The following is a 19154-nucleotide window of genomic DNA, read 5'->3' as shown; positions in this document are numbered from 1 at the left end:
CAAGAATAACTCAAAAAAAAAATTTAGTAGCCCTGCAGGGCATTGGTGAAACATACCTTTCATCCCAGTACTTGGGAGGCAGAGACAGATACATCTCTTTGAGTTTGAGGTCAGCCTGGTGTACAGAATGAGTTCTAGGACAGGCTCCAAAGCTACAGAGAAACCCTGTCTCAACGCCCCCCCCAAAACCCTCAGGAGCCCCCTATATAGAAATAATATGTGGGCCTAGAAAGAAATCAGGGTAATACTACTCTTTACAATAGCCACAAATAATATAAACTATCCTGAGGTAACTCTAACCAAACAAATAAAAGACATGTATGCAAAGAACTTTAAGCTTTTGAAGACAAAAGTTGAAGAAGATATCAGAAAATGGATGGATTCCCCCATAGTCTTGGATAGGTAGGATCAATATAATAAAAATGATCATCTTATCAAAAGCAATCTACAGATTCAGTGCAATCTACTTCAAAATCCAAGTCAATTCTTTACAGACCTTTAGGGGACAATACTCAATTTCATATGGAAAAACAGAAAACCAAGCATAAGTGAAACAATCTTGTATAATAAAGGAACTTCTGGAGGCATCACCATCTCTGACTTTAATATCCACTATGGAGTTGTAGTAATAAAAGTAGCCTGGTATTGGCATAAAAACAGACATGTGAACTAATGGAATTAAATTGAAGAAGCTACCATGAATCCACACACCTATGGACTCCTGATTTTTTTTTTTTTACAAAGAAGTCAAAACTGTACAATGGAAGAAGAAAATATCTTCAACAATTGGTGCTGGCATAACTGAATGTAGATGGCTACAGCTAGATTGATATCTAGTCATCATGCACAAAACTCATGTCCAAGTGGATCAATTCACTCATTATGCTGTCAACAAACATTTGATTACTATGAACAATGCATTCACAAGTATTTGAAAACATATGTCTTTGGAATGCAATACATGACAATACTTAGCTGTCTATGATGCTGTCATATATTTTACACATAATCAAGGAAATTTTGTCTATGGGCCACAAAGAAAAAGAGTTGAGATATTTGTAACGCTGCTTGATAACTTGTGTATATGAGGAAATGAGTGATATGATGAATGCTCTATTGTATTTTTGTTGTTCTAAATAGGCAAATAGATGAATTGAAAATCCATAAAAATCTTGAATTTATATTTTCAGGTCTATTTTCAAATGTCAATTGGTCTAGGTCATCACATTGAAACACTTCTTAAACACTAAAATACACTAATGTCCTTGAAGAATATAGTTTATTTTGAGATGAAAACCTTACTGTTACTCATAAGAATATCAACCTTTCTGACCTAGAAAGTTAAATTTGATTATGTGAGTATTATAATATGTAATTTAAAACACTTATTTCATACTTTCCTTATATTCCTAAAACATACATTAATTACATATGACTTGCCTAGCCCACAAGAAGTATTAAAATGAATATTTTAAAGCACTGTGTGAAGTGTTATTGTTCTTTCTTTCCTAGGATGTCACCTCCAAACTTAAAATAGATGAAAGATGGACCTCCCTAATTATATCTTTAATAGATCAAATAACTTCTAAATTCAGAATCAGCATGCAATGTCTTTTAAATGTAAGAGGATGTTTAGAATGTGAAATTAGGACCTCCTTAATAAAAAGAGTTATTTTCAGTGTATAATGTAATTTAAAAATCACTACTTTGTAGATAATCAGAGATGAGTAGGCAAATACCCATTACTTCTCAGTGGTATTATTTATCAGTCCTGTAAATTGTGTGCAGGTGACAATCATAAAAATGCATCTTTTTCGAATCAATCCAATGCACAGAAATCTTACAATGTGAGCTTCTGCTTCAGGCATATGCAGCAGGAAAGGTACAGAGCATCCCCAGAGATGCCTGGCACAGTGTGGTCAGTATCTACTTCCCACATGGTCTCTTGGTCTCCAAGGCTGATGCAATGCTTTAATTGTTTGCAATGCTCTTTGCCAAAACCATTTCTACACTAACAGACCTGTTGCTTATCAAATCCCCAGCGATGGATTCTAGCAGTCAAAGGTTTTGGCAAGAAGCTTCAGAATTGGGCTACTGAAAATGACTCCTGCAAACAGGGCCCAAATCCCCAAACATAACAAAAGATTCTCTGAGCTCATTATTTTGGCAGCCTTGTGTGTTGTTTTGGTCTCAAGTGTCCGGCCTGGTCAAGATCTGTCATTAGTCCAGTTTACTGCTCTCCCTTTTCCCCTTCCATGAATCCGTGCCAATCCTGTTTTCATAATACCTGGTTCATAAGATGGCTCCTTTCCCCTCCCCTCATTCAGAGCATGGCACATCATTATCCTCATTAAAATCCTATGTTTTCCTAGGAAGTTTTTACATCTATATTCAAGACACCTAAGAACATCTTGTAATTTGTACCCATTTTTTTTCTCTTAAACTTGAGGTTTTATCAAAGCTCTCTAAATAGGGATATCCTGAAGCTTAGCCTCCATCAAATACTAATCTCACCTTCAATATTTGACAGGTAGACATTAAATGCCTACATGACTGTCATTTCTTATAACTCAACAATATAACTGTACAAGTTACTATCATTTTCAGGATTTTCAATACTATTACCACTGGTCATAGAGATTTGATTTGTTGTCAACCTATAATATGTATTCTCTAACATTTGTGAACAGCCTACATGTAACTTGATTTTATATAAAACATTAACCAGATCGATAGTCTTATAACGATAATTAATAATAATATTAATAATAATAACAATAATCAGTTTGTTTTCTAAAACTTAAGCATAATCAAGACATACATAACTGTTCCTGACATCAAATCACATCAGGGTCAAACATTAACAGGGTCACAAGCAAACTAAAATTGTGAAACCTTCCTTTGCTTCAGTTTTAAAACAATATCATGTTGAAAAGCAATGGAATACTGTTTTATACTCCTTTCACAGGTTAATTAATAAAATGTCCTAGGGAGACAAGGACAGTATAGTATTATGATGCTGGTCTGTGTTCATATTTGGATCAGGAGTGTCCTCTCAAACCCCTGTGCTAAAGGTTGGCCACATCAGTCTATGAGACTAATGGGACATGACATAACTTTCAGACAGTGTTATATTCTAGAAGAAATTTGGTTCATACATGTATATACTTAAAGTAAATATTGGGATCCTCCCTCTTTCTTCACATTTCAAGAAGTAAATAAACCATATCTATTAATGTACTAATGTAATCTACTGTTCTTCATGACCAAAGCAGCAGTTCTAAGGAAACAAGTGTCCCTGTAAAACTATGAATCAATGTAAACCTTTTTCTGTTTAAATTGTTTACCTTGGACATTTTGTGAATGTATTGCAAATTTTACTAACATATATACTTACTCATATATATATATATATGCATATGCAGATACATATAATCATTTAAGGGATATAAAATTTATGCTATATCAATACTTTTGTTCTGGTTTTGTTTAGAGTGAATGTATTGACAGGGAACATTATTCTGCCAATAATATATTGTAAAAAACTTTTCTAGAGTACACTAGAGAAAAGAAAGAGGATAAAGAAAAGTCTGGTTCATTTCTTACTTTTACCACATGAACAAACAGAAAGAAGAAAACCACATGATCATCCCACTAGATGCAGAAAACACCTTTGAAAAAATCCAACACCACTTCATAATAAAAGCTCTGGATAGGTTCCATATAGAGGGGCTATACCTAAACATAGTAAAAGCAGGCTATACCAAGCCAATAGCTAACATCAACTTAAATGGAAACTCAGAGCAATTCCTCTAAAACCAGAACAAGACAAGACTGACCACTCTGCCCATATATATTCAATATAGAACTTGATATTCTACCTGAAGCAATGCAACAACTAAAAGAGATCAAGGGTATACAAATGGGAAAGGGAAAGGTGTTTATGTAGTGTAGTGGTTATCATTTCACCTAACAAATGGGAAAGGAAGATGTCAAAGTGTCATTATTTGCAGATGATATGATAATATATATGTTACCTGAGAAAGTCCACTGAGGAACCCCTACAGCTGATAAACACATTCAACAATGTAGCTAGATACAAGGTTAACTAATAAAAATCAGTATATCACTTATAGAGATGACAAATGAACTGAGAAAGAAATCAGGAACCAATAACTTTCAAAACATACAAAATATTTGGGGTAACTCTAATCAAGCAAGTGAAAGACTTGTATATAACAAAATTTCAATTTATTGAAGAAAATTCTGAATATAGAAAGATCTCCCCTACTCATTGGTCAGTAATATCAACATAGTAAAAACTACTAAAAACAATCTAATGATTCAATGCAATCTTCAAAAAAAATTACAACATAAATCTTCAACCTTGAAAAAATGATTCTCTCTTTCAAATGAAAAACACAAAATACAGAGTGGCTCAAACATTCTCGAACAAAGACAAACAAACAACAAAAAACAAACGACAACAATAGCAAAACTGCTGGAGATATCAAGATCCCTGATTTCAAGCTGTGCTACAAAGCTACAGGATTATAAACCACATGATATTTGCATAAATACCAACCTGTTGGTCAATTGAATCAGATTGAAGATGAAGACATAAATCCACACACCTATAGATTTCTGATTTTCAGAAAAGAAATATACACTAAACAAAAGGTAGCACCTACAACAAATAGTGCTGATTAAATTTGATGTCTTCATTTAGACTTCCATACTTATCACCCAGCACAAAACTCAGTTCCAAGCAGATCAAAGACTTCAACATAAAACCAGATACATTAAAATTGAAAGATGTGGGAGGGGGATAGCCTTGAACACTTTGACATAGGAGACAAATTTGTAAACAGAACAATGAAAGTGTAGGTATTAAGATCACCAATTAATAAATGGGACCTCACACAACTGAAAAGCCTCTGTAAGACAAGGACATTGTCATTCAGACAAAGGGGCACCTAAAAAATGGAAAAAGAATTTTATCAATTCCACATCTGTTGTAGGAATACTATAAAGAACTCAAGAAAGTAGAAATAAAAAAGGTATAAAATCTAATTAAAAATGTATATAGGTTTAAACAGAGAATTCTCAATAGCAGAAACACAAATGGTTGAGAAACACTAAAAGAAATGCTGAAAATCCTTAGCCATCAGGGAAATCCAAATCAAAACTACTTTGAGATCCACCTTATACCTGTCAAAATGGCTAAGAACAGCAACATGAAGGATAGCACATGCAGGTGAGGATGTGAAATAGGGGACTCAACACTCATATTGCTACTGGTGGGAGTGCAAACTTGTACAGCTATTATGCAAATCAGTGTGATGTTTCCTCCTAAAGTTATACCACTCTTGGACAAATACTGTAATGATACTCTATCCTAAAATATGGAGCAGCAAGTATTCACTGGCTGACATACGTTCACTGTAGCTTTATTCATAATAGCCATACAATGGAAAAACAACAACAACAAACAAACAAACAAAAACAGATATCCTTAAATAGAAGAGTGGACAAATAAAATGTGGTACATTTATCTCATGAACACAAACACACACACGGATATGCACCAGTGTAGATGCTTGTGCCTATGTGAAAGCTTACATACATGCACACACACACACACCTACCTACCTCTTGGATTCCTTTCATAGATATGATTTTCTAATGTTTCTGAGATGGTTGAGTACTTGCCTGGCATAGAAGGAACTTCTGGCTAGGTTCTTTTCAGCACTTATAAACAAGGCATAATGCCAAATGTCTGAATCTTGGTACTTTGTAGATGAATGCAGGATATCAAATTAAGGGCATAGCTAACTAAAACACTCAAGAAGAACCTGAGCTTTGTGAGACATACTCTTTTTCTTGTTCTCTCTCTGTCTCTCTCTTTCCTCCTCTGTGTGTGTGTAAATGCATATATGTGTACATACACACATACATATGTAAATATTCAATATATATTGAATACATACACAATTATGTCATATTCTAGAGATTTATATATCCCCAGATGCTTTTAATTACTCTTTGACAGTGAAAATCAGTTATATAAATTTAAATACATATAGTACCTGCAATGAGCTAACTCTTTGTGAGCTCAACAGATGTATTATTCAATAACTAAAAGTAACAGAATGGGTTTCACTCTGCTTATGGAAACTCAACTTAGAGAACAAAATTAAAACCTAAATGAGCAACTGTTACAGAAATAATTGTTCCAAACCATTACTAAACTAGTAAGAATGAAAATTATTGAGTAGCCCTCCCTCAGCATTTGTTTATCCACATGAAAAGTATAAAATCCTCTCCGTGTATATCACTGACATAGTCTACACAGGGGGTAAGAGGAGAAAATCACAAGCAAGTGCTTGATTTTTAGTGTGGATTCAGCATAAATCTGTATGCCAGTCTGGCCAGGGTAAAGTTTTTTTCTTTCTATTTTTTTCCCTTTTCTTTTCTTTTGTATTTCAAATTTGGATTCAAAGAACCATAAACAATTGAACCAGAATTAGTTTTTCTCATCAGTACTCACAAATAAGTGAACCGATCAGGAGCAAAACATTTTGTGTGGAGGGAAACACATGTCAAGAATCAAACCCTCTTAAGGAAGGAAGATACTGGATGCTGGAGCACAGAAATGGAAAGGTGAAGCCCATTTGAGTCCCTGTGCTTTTATTACATATGTGGTCATATGTAAAACACAAGCAAGTTTCAGATGATTGTTTCAACCCTAATCACAAACCCTCATAAACTCTTCTTTTCAAATATTGATGAAATCTTATGCCACATTCATTTTGAGGGAAAAATTGTACTAGTTTACTTTGAACTTGCATGAAAGATTAAAGAAAAGAATAGAATGGCTTGTTAATATTATTTCCACATTACACGGTTAATTGGCATTTCACGAGTGTTGATGATGAAATTCATTTTTTTTTTTTTTTTTTTTTTTTTTTTTTGCTGAAAAGACTTCATTTCAGAAATGATGTGGCTAGCTGAGACTAATAAGACTCAACTAAGGGGTTGATATGTAATATGTGACTGAATTAAAAGGTCATTTTACTGATGATTATTCCATTATAATTATCTTCAGTTCCATAGCCAAAGACAAGAAAACTAAAGCCACCAAGAGAAATGAAATGATTTCTACTTTTGAAATCAAATATTTGGTTTTGGTTCTTTGACTACCTTGTTACTATTGGAGTCATGGGAATTAAGTCACCCTGTTTTCATACATTTCTAGTAAGGTGGATGTTGAAGTGTTCTCTTTCTTGATACTTGTATAACACATATCTTCCCCAATCAAGAGTGTCCCACCAGTCACTAGAGGAACACATCCAACTGATTAAATCAAATTACATATCTCAATAAATTCAAGATGGTACTAAGGCAATGTCGCTGATGCTGATAAGCCCACACTGAATGCTGGCACCCTATGACACAGAAACATCTATGACTGAGGTTCTGAGAGATCTTTGCTGTCTGTCTGTCTTGAGCCTTGGTTATTGCCAGGAATCATTGAAATATATAAAATGTTTTGAACTGTGATTTGCCACACCAGCCCTAGTGAAGACAGTGTAGCAATGGCTGAGAGAAATCTCAAATGTGGTTACGCACCACATGTGGTTACGCCTCCTGGGGAAAAGTGGTTCAGGACCCTGCAGGTGATTGCCCAACTGATGGTCATGAACGGGTGCTAGGTGTATGTTGTGCTATGATAGCTATAATGCTTTTGATCATAGGTGCTTTGGCCTGTAGCTCCACTGTTAATTCAGAGAAGCCCAAAAAAACACTTAGATATAGTTTCAGGGACTGATAGAGATACAAACCAACAATCAACAGATAGATGTTGCCCTCAGTGCCCTCAGCTACAAATCCCAGGGCCCCAGTTGAGACTTCAGGTGTCAGCCCAAGGCCTAATAAATTAACATAGCTAAAGCTATAGGAATTTGCCCACAAAATGACCCTACCTAATTAGCTAGCCTGCAGCAAAGCTGTTGGGGGATTTACTACCAAGTTTTTAGGGCTCCTAAATCAATAATACAGTACAAGAGTTCTTACCAATGCTGTTAAAAGTTTACTGACCAGAGACAATGATTATTCTCTAAACTCAGTAAATCAAATCCTTGGTATGCTGACTACAAGCAGGCCAAAATAAACAGAGGTTCCCAGCTACACACTTGCTTAGATGTATTTACGATCTCATGCTCCAAAGTAATTGCTGACATTTCTATAGTATGTCTGTTAATGTGGCCAAAGATCTGTTCTTTGAACTTTCTGCATAAAATCCTGATGCTCTGAAGTAAAAATCGCAGCAGTTGCAAACTTCCTCGAATGTGTTTGTGTCTGTCTGTCAAGCCAAAGCCACTCCTAACCTGTTCATCCGAATCTTGGTCTCCCCGCAGACCCTTCGTCCACTGAAAGGTCTGCAGCAGTGATTAGTACGAAGTGAATGGCAAATAATTACGGAAATACATTCTCTTTCCAGTTTTCTAAAAACACTGCAATATAAGGAAGCACAAATCTCAAACCTCTTCAATACACACTTGAAAATAATGAGTTGTCAGCTAATATGTGATACTCAAAATAAAACGAGAACATCATTTCTGACATTTTGTTGTTGTTGTTGTTGCTTAGTGTATTTATTATCAAGAAGAATCAGCAGTCGGTCATGACAGTAAAGCCAGTTACAGTGGCTGTAAGGTTATGTGAGAAGAAAGCTCTAGCCTGGAGCTCCTGCTTGCTCACAAGAGGGAGCAGACCTGGTGAAGGTGGATGACCTACAGGTAGCAAGTGGAGGACTTCCTTAAGTAGACTAGTTGAATTGCTTCCACCTCCAAAAGGAGCAGGGCATCAGAGTGTGAAGTCACCTTTGGTCTTCTAAGATGTTTTGTTAGTGACAGATATGACTTATTCTATAAAAAGAAAAATCTAGCATACTTTTTTTCAAAATCTTTTTGGCTTCTTGAAGGTACTGCTTAAACAAAGTTGTAGCGTCTAGACAACTTGAACTGACCCTTCACTGCCCTTAGTAGAATTGGCTACACAACTTTTGCCTGTGTTTTTGACATCTTTCATATTTTAATTCCTTGCTGTTAAGGACCCCTCACCAAAGACTAGAGCTGAGATAGTTTAACAATTCTTATGAAAGCTGATGTCTTCTGTAGAACTTATTGCTTAACAAGTATTAGTAAGCATGAGATACAGGATCTGAAAAAAATTATTAGAGAAGAAAAACTTAGAGAAATTTTAGAAGCTTACAACCTATAACTGAATCACTAGGTTTTCATGTTCTGCCTCAGAAACACAGAGCTAGCATGGGCAGGAAAAGCTTTTGATCATAAAAGTAAGCACAAGCCTTTGTATTCTTCTGAAGGCAAAATAAGCAGTTTTAGGAATCTTGATATTCTTATGTCTTTTTTAGGATTTTAATTAAGATAGGGACCACATTTTTTGACAAAGACACCAAAGGAAATATTCTGGTTCAGTGACCTGCATGGCTTTCTGAGTAGACTTGTCAGATCAAGATTTTTCTGATATTGTAAGAAGTATAAAGAGCAGAGCACAGTACTTCAAAAGTCAAAGTAAATAATTGTGGTCTTATGACAGACAGAAAAGAAAAATGAAGAGAAAAAATTAAACATGGAACTGAGGAATTAGGCTTCCATAGAAAGATCATACATGCCTTATAGTAGATTAATAATAATATAATACAGTATAAGATTTATTCAAGAGGTAGTAGGAAATAAGTTCTGATATATTGACTTAGTCACACTAAAAAAGAAACATTCTGTCTAGTGTTTCTGTAACCATGAGGCTTAATGACACTGATTTTTAAGGGAAAAGACATTGAGTTGAAAGAACTGATTTTATCATAATGTTAGATTTTAGTTCTCATGAAAATTGTTGTTTGGTTATTTTGCTTCTTTTGCTTTGATATGCTTGTGAAATTAAGGAAGACGTCCGAAAGTGTATTCACCATGGAAAGATTTTATAATCAATGATTAAAATCTATTTTGTGTATAAATAAAACCATGAAAGAAGCAGGTTGTCACAGGAGGTCAAGTCATACTGAGATGTGTTTCCTATCTATCTCTTGTAAAATAAATCTAAAAGGTATCCTGTTTCTGATTTCTCCACTGTTGGTCTTACATCAACCTGCTTCATGTCCTGCCTTCATCTGGAGCAGAACCCTGGAACTGATAAGATCCTATCTCTCACTTTCTATCAGATACCATCATCAATCTTTTCCACACTTTCTTCATGGCAGTTTTCATGTCCTTATTTCTAAAAGTGTAAATCACAGGATTGAGCAAGGGGGTTAGGATAGTGTAAAATATTGCCACCATTTTGTCAAAATAGAATGCAGATGGAGGCCGTGCATATATAAATATGCATGGAACAAAGAACAAGACCACAACTGCAATGTGGGATCCACAGGTGGAGAGAGCTTTCCATCGTCCTTCAGAACTATGGGCTCTCAGAGAGAACAAGATTAGACCATAGGAAACAAGCAAAATTGAGAAAATTATTATGCAGATAGACCCACTGTTAGCAACCACTAAAAGGCCAAAGATATGTGTATCAGTGCAGGCAAGTTCCAGTAATGGGAACAAGTCACACATGAAATGATCAATGACATTGGGTCCACAGAAAGGTAACTGCAAAGTGAAGATAATTTGTATGATAGAATGCAAGAATCCTCCTGTCCATGCTATCCCCATCAGTGTGCCACAGAGCTTCCAGTTCATGATGGAAGAGTAGTGCAAGGGCTTGCATATAGCTACATAACGGTCATAGGCCATCGCTGTCAAGACAATCACTTCTACTGCTGCAAGAAAGTGTTCAGCAAAGAGCTGCATCATGCATCCTTCAAAGGAAATTGTTTTCTTCTCATAGAGGGAGTCCACAACCATCTTTGGTGTAATGACAGAAGAAAAGCATGCATCCAATAGGGACAAGAATGCCAAGAAGAAGTACATGGGGCAGTCTATCAGTGCTGGGCTACATACAATGGTCACCACAATTACCATGTTACCCCCCACAGTTGCAATGTAGATAAACAAAAATACAAGAAAGACTATTTTCTGGACTTTAGGGTTCTGCGAAAGCCCAAGGAATATGAACTCTGTTACAAAACTCTGGTTTTGCATAATGTCGAGGAAAATGTAGAAGAGAATCTGCAAATATTAGGAAAAATGCTTTAACAAGCATTGTCATCAACAAGGAGTAGTAGTAGTAAATAAATTTTCCTTGATTGAGAATAGAATATCCAAGTACATTGCCCAGCATATGCACATATAAACAATATTAAATGAATTGAAAAAAATGCATATACATTTGTACACATACAGACAGATAAATGACATACATATATACATATATATTTATGCATATATTAATAATTAATAAGTAAAGAAAAGACCATGACTTTGAGGGGAAGTTTACATTAGAGTTTGAAAATTAAAGAGGGAAGTAAGAGTGGATATAATGTAGATAAAGTGTACATGTATGAATTTGATTTTAACAAATGAAAAATGTCATTTCCAGAAGCCAGTATTAAGAGATCATGTAGAATTAAAGTACTGGCTATTTTATTCTGTAAAACATCCATTAGATGTTGATATTTATGATCCTCTAGTAGATTCCTGAAGTAGAATATTTAAAGAAACATTGTGAAATATTTATATTACATACATAAAGAAGAGACTATAAAGAATCATGTCTGCAATCTGCTTAGAATGAGGCAGAGATGAATATTTTGTCAGGGCCGATCAGATCGTTCATCTGCCAAGAAAAGAATGGACAAAATATAGTGTAGAATGCATGTCCTCATCACATTTTAAATTATCTTGAACATCCTGGGTAAAATTGGAACATCAAATGAGTTAAATTATTGTTAAAAAGCAGAAAGATCTACTGGAAACATTTGTCCCTATTTATAATGTATATGTTCAAAGTATAGAGGTTTTCTATTTTAACTCATCATTTTAAACTGTGCCCAGAATGTGATATAATAATACCTTTTGTCATGATAACTGAGATAATACAAGTTAAGCTACTGCTTAGAACTCAGGTAAAAAGAAGTGATAGGTTTACTGTTGATGTTATCATGGTGAAAATTTTAGTAAAAGGTGTTACATTCAAACCTACAAAAGATGCTTAGTTTGGTATTTGAATACTAACTTTCTGGTTCTAAAGTGAAAGGACTTTGAGAGCACATACCCCTTGGAGGGATACTCCCTTAACCCAGAGACAGGAGGGAGGGCCTAGTTCCTACTCCAAAGGACTTGATAGATTTTGTTGATCCCTCCTGGATGGCATCGCCCTTCCTGTGGAATGGGGGGAGGGGAATGGGAGGGGGCTTGGGATCAATATGTAAAATAAGAAAAAAATAATAATAAAAAAGAGAAAAAAAAACACACAAAAAAATGAAACAAAATAAAAAACCCAAAAAAACCAACCAAACAAACAAACAAAACAAAACAAAACAAAAAAGGAAGAAGAAAATGAAAAACAAAGATCTCTCTTTGGCATAACTAGAGAAGAAAGGGGCTTAATAAATTCAGACAGGAACTGTATTGTAGTGATGATCTTTATACACTCTACTTCCTGGGGTAAATATTAACATATCTTATTACTTTGTTAATGTGTGATTAAAATGTCTCGATCAAGCTAACAGAGGAAATAATGAAGAACTGGAAGTCTGTCTTTCAATCACCCACATATAGAAATTGCCCACACCCACAATCACATAAGTAAGGAAGAGAAATTGTAGGTTGAACAGTCTTGAAAATTTGAATTTGCCAATTATTTATTGAAAGTTGCCCTTGTTCATGCAAGCGAAGTTTTCCAGGTTAAATGGTTTGACATGTATGAGATTTTCCTTTAGTAGGGTGTTTATAAATACCTTACCTGCTCAACATGGAAGGTTTATGAAAACATCAAATATGAATATATTAAAACAGGACTCACATTAAATGTCCTTACCAATTCTAGTTATAATTCATCTCTAAAGTCAGCTGACTTACTTTCAGATAGTTTCCCCATGAGACCACCAGATAAGCATTTCAGCTCTTGAATCCATTTTCAAGGCAGATACTGATTTAATTCTGTCTGAGTCCTCCTTTGTGTAGACAACTGAAATACACTAGCAAAACACATTTTTATGCCCACATATTTTCATATACAAACATACACCTATATGTTTACATATGCACTTATTATATATGTTATATATGTCTGAATAAAAGAGTATATATGCATATATGATATATACATGAAGAGACAAAGAAGCTGATTTCAAGGAATGGCACAGTCAGATGACACATTATTGAATGTTTATAGAACTACAGGGCTAGATATACATTTTTTTCCTTAAAGCAACAATTTCCATGTGCTCTCAGCTCCAATCTTCTCTGTGTGTGTAACACATGCTCCATCTTCACTTTTGAGTTAAACCTGATGGAAGAATAATATAAAGCAAACAATATGGGGCCATTATATCAAATAATACCCATTTATAATAGTGTATAAACTTCATTATATAATTTAGCAGTGGCTAGTTTTGTCTCAGGCCAATGAAGAGACAAACAAACAAACAAACAAACAAAAAACCAACCAAACAAAAACACAACACCCATAATAAATGATTAATGTTCATGGAGTTTTTGTTGTTTGTTTTTTTGTTTTTCAAGTACACGGTTTCTCTGTACTTTTTTGGACCCTGTCCTGGAACACACTCTGTCCTTGAACTCACAGATATACACCTGTTTCTACATCCCGCGTGCTGGGATTAAAGGCATGTTAATTCATGTTAATGCCACAATAAAACTCATTATTGTCTATAATGAACAAATACAAAAATACACAAATAAACAAACAAAGCACTTAGATTCTGGCAAACATGCTTAAATCCTAACGCCTCTGTACTTTATGTGTCACATTATTTCAAGTCCTTGTAAGCTTCAGATTTCAGATCTGAAAATGGATTTAATCGTCATAGCCAATAATAATTTTCATGTGAGAACCCCATGTAGATACCAGTGGAATCAGGAGTCCCAGGAGAAGTGCATCGTGAATACCTAGTCCTAGCTGTTGCATATAGACACATAGAAAATATATATTTAGTTCTAATTAATGTTATTGATTGGCCAAACCTGATAAATGCTTTCCTTTATATTTATTAACAAATTTAAAATATTTTTGTTTCATAATTACAATGAGAGATGACATTTTAAAATACAGACATATTTTATGTCCTTAGTAACTATCAAGTTCAGTACTATAGCGCACAGACCCACCATAATTATTCCTGTTTAATATAGCCTTGTTATGCAAAAAAAAAAAAAAAAAAAAGACAAACTGGATAGGAAACTAAAAGGAAATGAAATATACAAATATTAATTCAAATAATGTAAACATTAACTTTCAATAATTCTTATCTTTTTTTCTCCTAGGAGCAACAAATTATATATATATATATATATATATATATATATATATATATATATTATTCATTAGATATGGCCTATGGGCATAGATTCTCAGTAAAGTGCTTGCTGCTGAGAAGGACTTCACAAACATGAAATCTTCAGAATTCACATACACAGCCTAGGCATAGTGGCCCATACCTGTATTCCCCATACTTGTTGGAGGTGACAGACTAATCCGAGACTAATCCGTGGAGCTTAGTTAAACCAGGCTTGTGAGCTCCCGGTTAAGTGATGGATTCTGTTTAAAACACATATTAAGGTACAGATCAATTAGGAAAGACCCTGACATCAAACCAAGGCCTCCAAATATAGGTGCATATATGTATAAGCACAATTTATACATATGAGTATATTCACACAAGAACACATAGCTCTCACACACAGACACATGAACAAGACACATGAGGACTGAGAGATAAAAAGAGAGAGAGTTATATAGGGAGAGCTATATAGAGAGAAGATAGTTGGGGAACACTTGAGAAAACAAGGGGGATCAGCAGAAGTTAGAGGGAAGTAGGAGAGTGTGATGTGAATATTATTATAATACATTACATATAAGCACATATATATATATATACATTACATATATATAAATTACTGTCATAAATTGATGAAAACAAGGTTAAATTAAATAATTAAATAGGAAATATAAATAAAACACATAATGGTTGACACTCAGTTAAATACAAAATTTTATATTTAGTTAGGATAAATATATTTTTATTTCATAACTACAACAAATGCATCATAGGAATATATGATGACACTATCAAATACAGCTAAGAGGGAATTTGTTGGAGTGTTATCATATTCATATTTCTCAAAATTAGTAAAGATAAAACATTGAAGAGAAATAAAAATGTCCTCATTTCCTATTAATAAAAGGATAGCAATAATTAATGAGAAAAGAGCCCATCAATTTGAAAGGAATCAGAGAGGGAGGCTTAGGAATGATTAAAGAGAGGGGTGAAAAGATTTAATTTTGTTATATACCCACAAATAAAAGTAACATATTTTTTAAAGACAGCAAAATGTTATATGGCCTAATGTCCAGCTACCACTGAACAAACTAATGTATCTAAAACTCATTGGTTCTCAAAAGATTATGAACAAAATTCTTCAGAATAGCATTGTGAAAAGTGTAAACCCAATACCTGCACGTGCAAATCAACAAGAAACGTTAATCAATCGTAAAATGCCCTCATAAAACTCAGACTTTAAATACTATACTAACTATAAAATATGTGTTCCACTAAATAATCCTTTTAGAAAATGTATCTGTAAAAAAATTCAAATCATGAACACCTTTGTATCTTTTATGTTAGGAACTCAAGTTCTAAAATTTTATTCTACAGTTAAAAGGAGATGGAGAAATTTCTGACATAATATAATATCGTATCACAAATTTAATGAAAATATCTTTATAATTCATTAGTTATAGCTAATCAAACAAGAACTGTATTAAACTATAAATAATTAAAAGAAGTAAAATATTTATAGTATGAAGATGGTATTAATAAACATTTTGGTAATATATGTGAGAAGGTAGAAGAAACCTAATATAGCTATTTTACATGTAATTTATATCCTAGAAGTGAGTATGTAATAATTGTAGAAATTTTTATTTTCAGCATTTTTCATCTTAATAATGTCATAATATTTTGAGAAGAAATCTAGTCTTAAAATCCACAAAATCAACTTTCCTTCTTCTAAAAACTTTGGTGGGCTGGAAAGTGGCGAGGCTCTGGGATGAATTGAGAGAAGGGAAACAATATGGTCAAATTATATTTCAATGGAAATTGAAAATTCACAATCTATTTTTTCTTTTTTTTTTTTTAAGATCAGAAAAAGGATGTGAGGTGTGCAGCTCATTGATTTAGCAGAAAATTGAAGTCAGGCTAGCACTACACAACTTTTCCTATTAACATTGCAAAACTGTTGTAAAGCTTTACATGACCCTATGTAACCAAGCTCCAACCATGATATGTTCCTTGATAAACATTTCAAATCCACTCTCTTGTTCTATCCATGTCTCCGGAAATATTCCATGATTTCTATTTCCTTAAGAACCACAACCTTGAATGTTCTACAGCAGTACTTGACGATGCTCAGGGAAACTTCATGAAAGGAAATGTGGCCACTGAGCAACTCCTGGAGCAGTGACCTCTGAAATTATGCTTTTCTGTGCCTCACTATTCATATTAGGCACTATTTCATTCCCATTAATTTTAGCAATAAAATCTGTTTGTAGCAACATTTGTTATTCTTCAAATAACAAGATTTCTTTATTAATGAAGAATTATATGTAACTTTTAAGTTTAACAGAAGGATGAAAAGCAGTACAGCAGTGTAAATACTATTTCTAACATATGTAGTTAAAACAAATAATTTTACTAAGAAAAAAATAACTGAAAATCTTGTTTGAGATGGTTTTTACGTTAAATTACTAAAACTTATCCTATTTTTATTTTAGATTATCATTACAAATAAATATATCCTATGAATTCAGGTCAGCAAACACTTGTCTGAGACTAGATGTATTCCCATTGATTACTGCCACTCTTTCTTCTCACTGTTTCTCTTTAGATTTCCCTCCACAGTTTTAGTGCTTTACTATTTATGAAATGTATGAGAAACTATCATTGTCCATTTCCGTTTATCTTCTTCTAATGGTTGCTTGAACTTTACGTTTTTCTTCTTTTAATGATTCATCCTTCTTTTAGAAGGAAACCATATGACTCCGAAAGCACTAACCTAGTTCAGAATAACAACCAATTCACATTCTCCAGAACAGTCCTGAGATGAGGGTCTGGTGATGGTTATAGAACCAATACACTGAGGGAAAATTAATTGGCAATAGGTAATTCAATAGTTTGAGTCACTCTGATATTTAGTGTTATTCCATGTTCTGTATTTTAATATGTGATTGTAGAAAGAATACACTTTATACTCTCAAAATAACTATATAGGGTGGAGCATCACTTCAATCTCTGATGCAGCCTCAAACTATACTACATTTGTTAAAAACCAATAGAAGGATGAGAAAGTTAGCACACTAGACCAATTAGTGCTAAAACCAAAGTCCTATTTAGAGAACAAATATATAATGTTCCTTTGGTGAATTTTTAGTTTACTTGGTTTCAAGATGAAAGTTTAATTTTGTAACAGTTGAAGAACATTTGAGACATGTATTCAGAAGGAAGAAAAGGAAGAAAGGAATATAAAAGAGAGGATAGTAGGAATGGAGGAGTGAGGGATTGGAGGAAGGGAGAAAAGAAATGGAGTATGGAGAGGGAGGGCTGAAAGAAGAAAGGAAAGGGAAAGAATTACAAAAGAAGGTTTCACTCTAACAACTATTATATATTTGACACTTACAAAATGCTGTTCTCTGGGCTTCACATGTTCACTTTCTTCTTGTGTCTATCCACTGTGCTTTTCACACAATCCATACTAAAGATGAAGAGTCTAAACACCAAGTTTATATAACTCACTCAGGAACACTTAGTTTGTATTTTCTTTCAGTCAAAGGCTCATGACTACATTAAACACATCAGCCTGCCCACACATCCATACTTTAAATCATTTTTTCATAGTTTAAAAACATATCCAAACCTGCAAAAATAAAAATGTGTTCTACATTCCAACGCTGTGAAAATTTGAAGATAGCATCCTCCTCTTCTCTGTGGAGAAGTCCTTTGGCAGTGACCAAAACACTAAATTTGGATCCCCCTCTTCCTTTTTCCCTACAGGAGAGAGAACAGCCGTGGAATGCAGACAGGGATGCTATCAACTTTCTCCAGTGCTGTCTCCACCATGGTCTTAGATAAAAGAAAATGAGGGTGTGAAACTTTCCTTCTTGATTCCAACTGGAGTTAAAGAATGTTTCCTTGAGACGTCATGAACCTGTGAGATTCATTCTTAGTTCCCCAGGGTTGGAAAAGAGCTGGCAATTCTGGTTTCCACAGTTTGGGCTGCCTTTTAGGTGTTCACATGTTTACTATATTGTATGACACAACCAAATTAGAGTTTAGTTTGTATTTTCTTTCAGATATTTTCTTGAGGTTTTATTTGATAATACTTTAAAATCTCATACAGTTCAAGAATATGCTTTCCATGGGGATGGAATATAGTGTCTGAAAAATTTTACATGAAGTCCTGCATTATCTTTCAAGCCTATGAACTGAAATCTATATTACACAGTCTGTCCATGATAAATTTTATGTGAAATAATGAATGATTTGGGGAATGTGGAGGATAGAACGGCTGTTAAAGAAAAATATTATAAAATGCATGAAGAATTATAAATTAATTGTGGAGTTATTTACTTTTGTTTTTACTGTACATATTGATCCCAGTTCCCTCTCCCTCCCTTCCTCACTCCTTCTCTCCATCCCTCTTTCTCTCTCTCCTCCCTTCACATGTACCCCAACCACCCTTCCCTCCCATCACCCCTCCACACTCCACATGTAGGGTGATGCCATCTAGGTGGTGTCATCTAAATCTGTCAAGTCATTTGAAGTAGGGACTAGGACTTGTCTCCTGTCTCTAGGTTAAGGGAGTGTCCCTCCATTGTTGTGGAGTTATTTTTATCTACAAAATTGAACTTGAGGATTTATAACTTTAAAAGGGTGAAATACAATGGCT

At 34.2% G+C, this 19154-nt stretch overlaps 1 protein-coding gene across 1 annotated transcript; it reads right to left on the bottom strand.

Annotated features, from left to right (window-relative positions):
• Positions 1-10232: 10232 nt before the first annotated feature.
• LOC127221979 (olfactory receptor 4C15) lies at positions 10233-11177 on the bottom strand. Its single transcript, XM_051183909.1, has one exon. The coding sequence runs from the start codon at positions 11166-11168 to the stop codon at positions 10233-10235; it is 936 nt and encodes a 311-aa protein (XP_051039866.1). The 5' UTR covers positions 11169-11177.
• Between the last annotated feature and the right edge of the window lie 7977 nt (positions 11178-19154).

This window comes from Phodopus roborovskii, unplaced genomic scaffold (genome assembly GCF_943737965.1).
Source record: "Phodopus roborovskii unplaced genomic scaffold, PHOROB, whole genome shotgun sequence".
Taxonomy (NCBI): Eukaryota; Metazoa; Chordata; class Mammalia; order Rodentia; family Cricetidae; genus Phodopus; species Phodopus roborovskii.
Note: the sequence above shows the minus strand (reverse complement) of the source record. Positions and strands in the feature narration are given on the sequence as shown.

Excerpts from the sequence above, each read along its gene's own strand:
- LOC127221979 (XM_051183909.1), bottom strand. The coding sequence starts at position 11,168 with ATGCAAAACCAGAGTTTTGTAACAGAGTTCATATTCCTTGGGCTTTCG.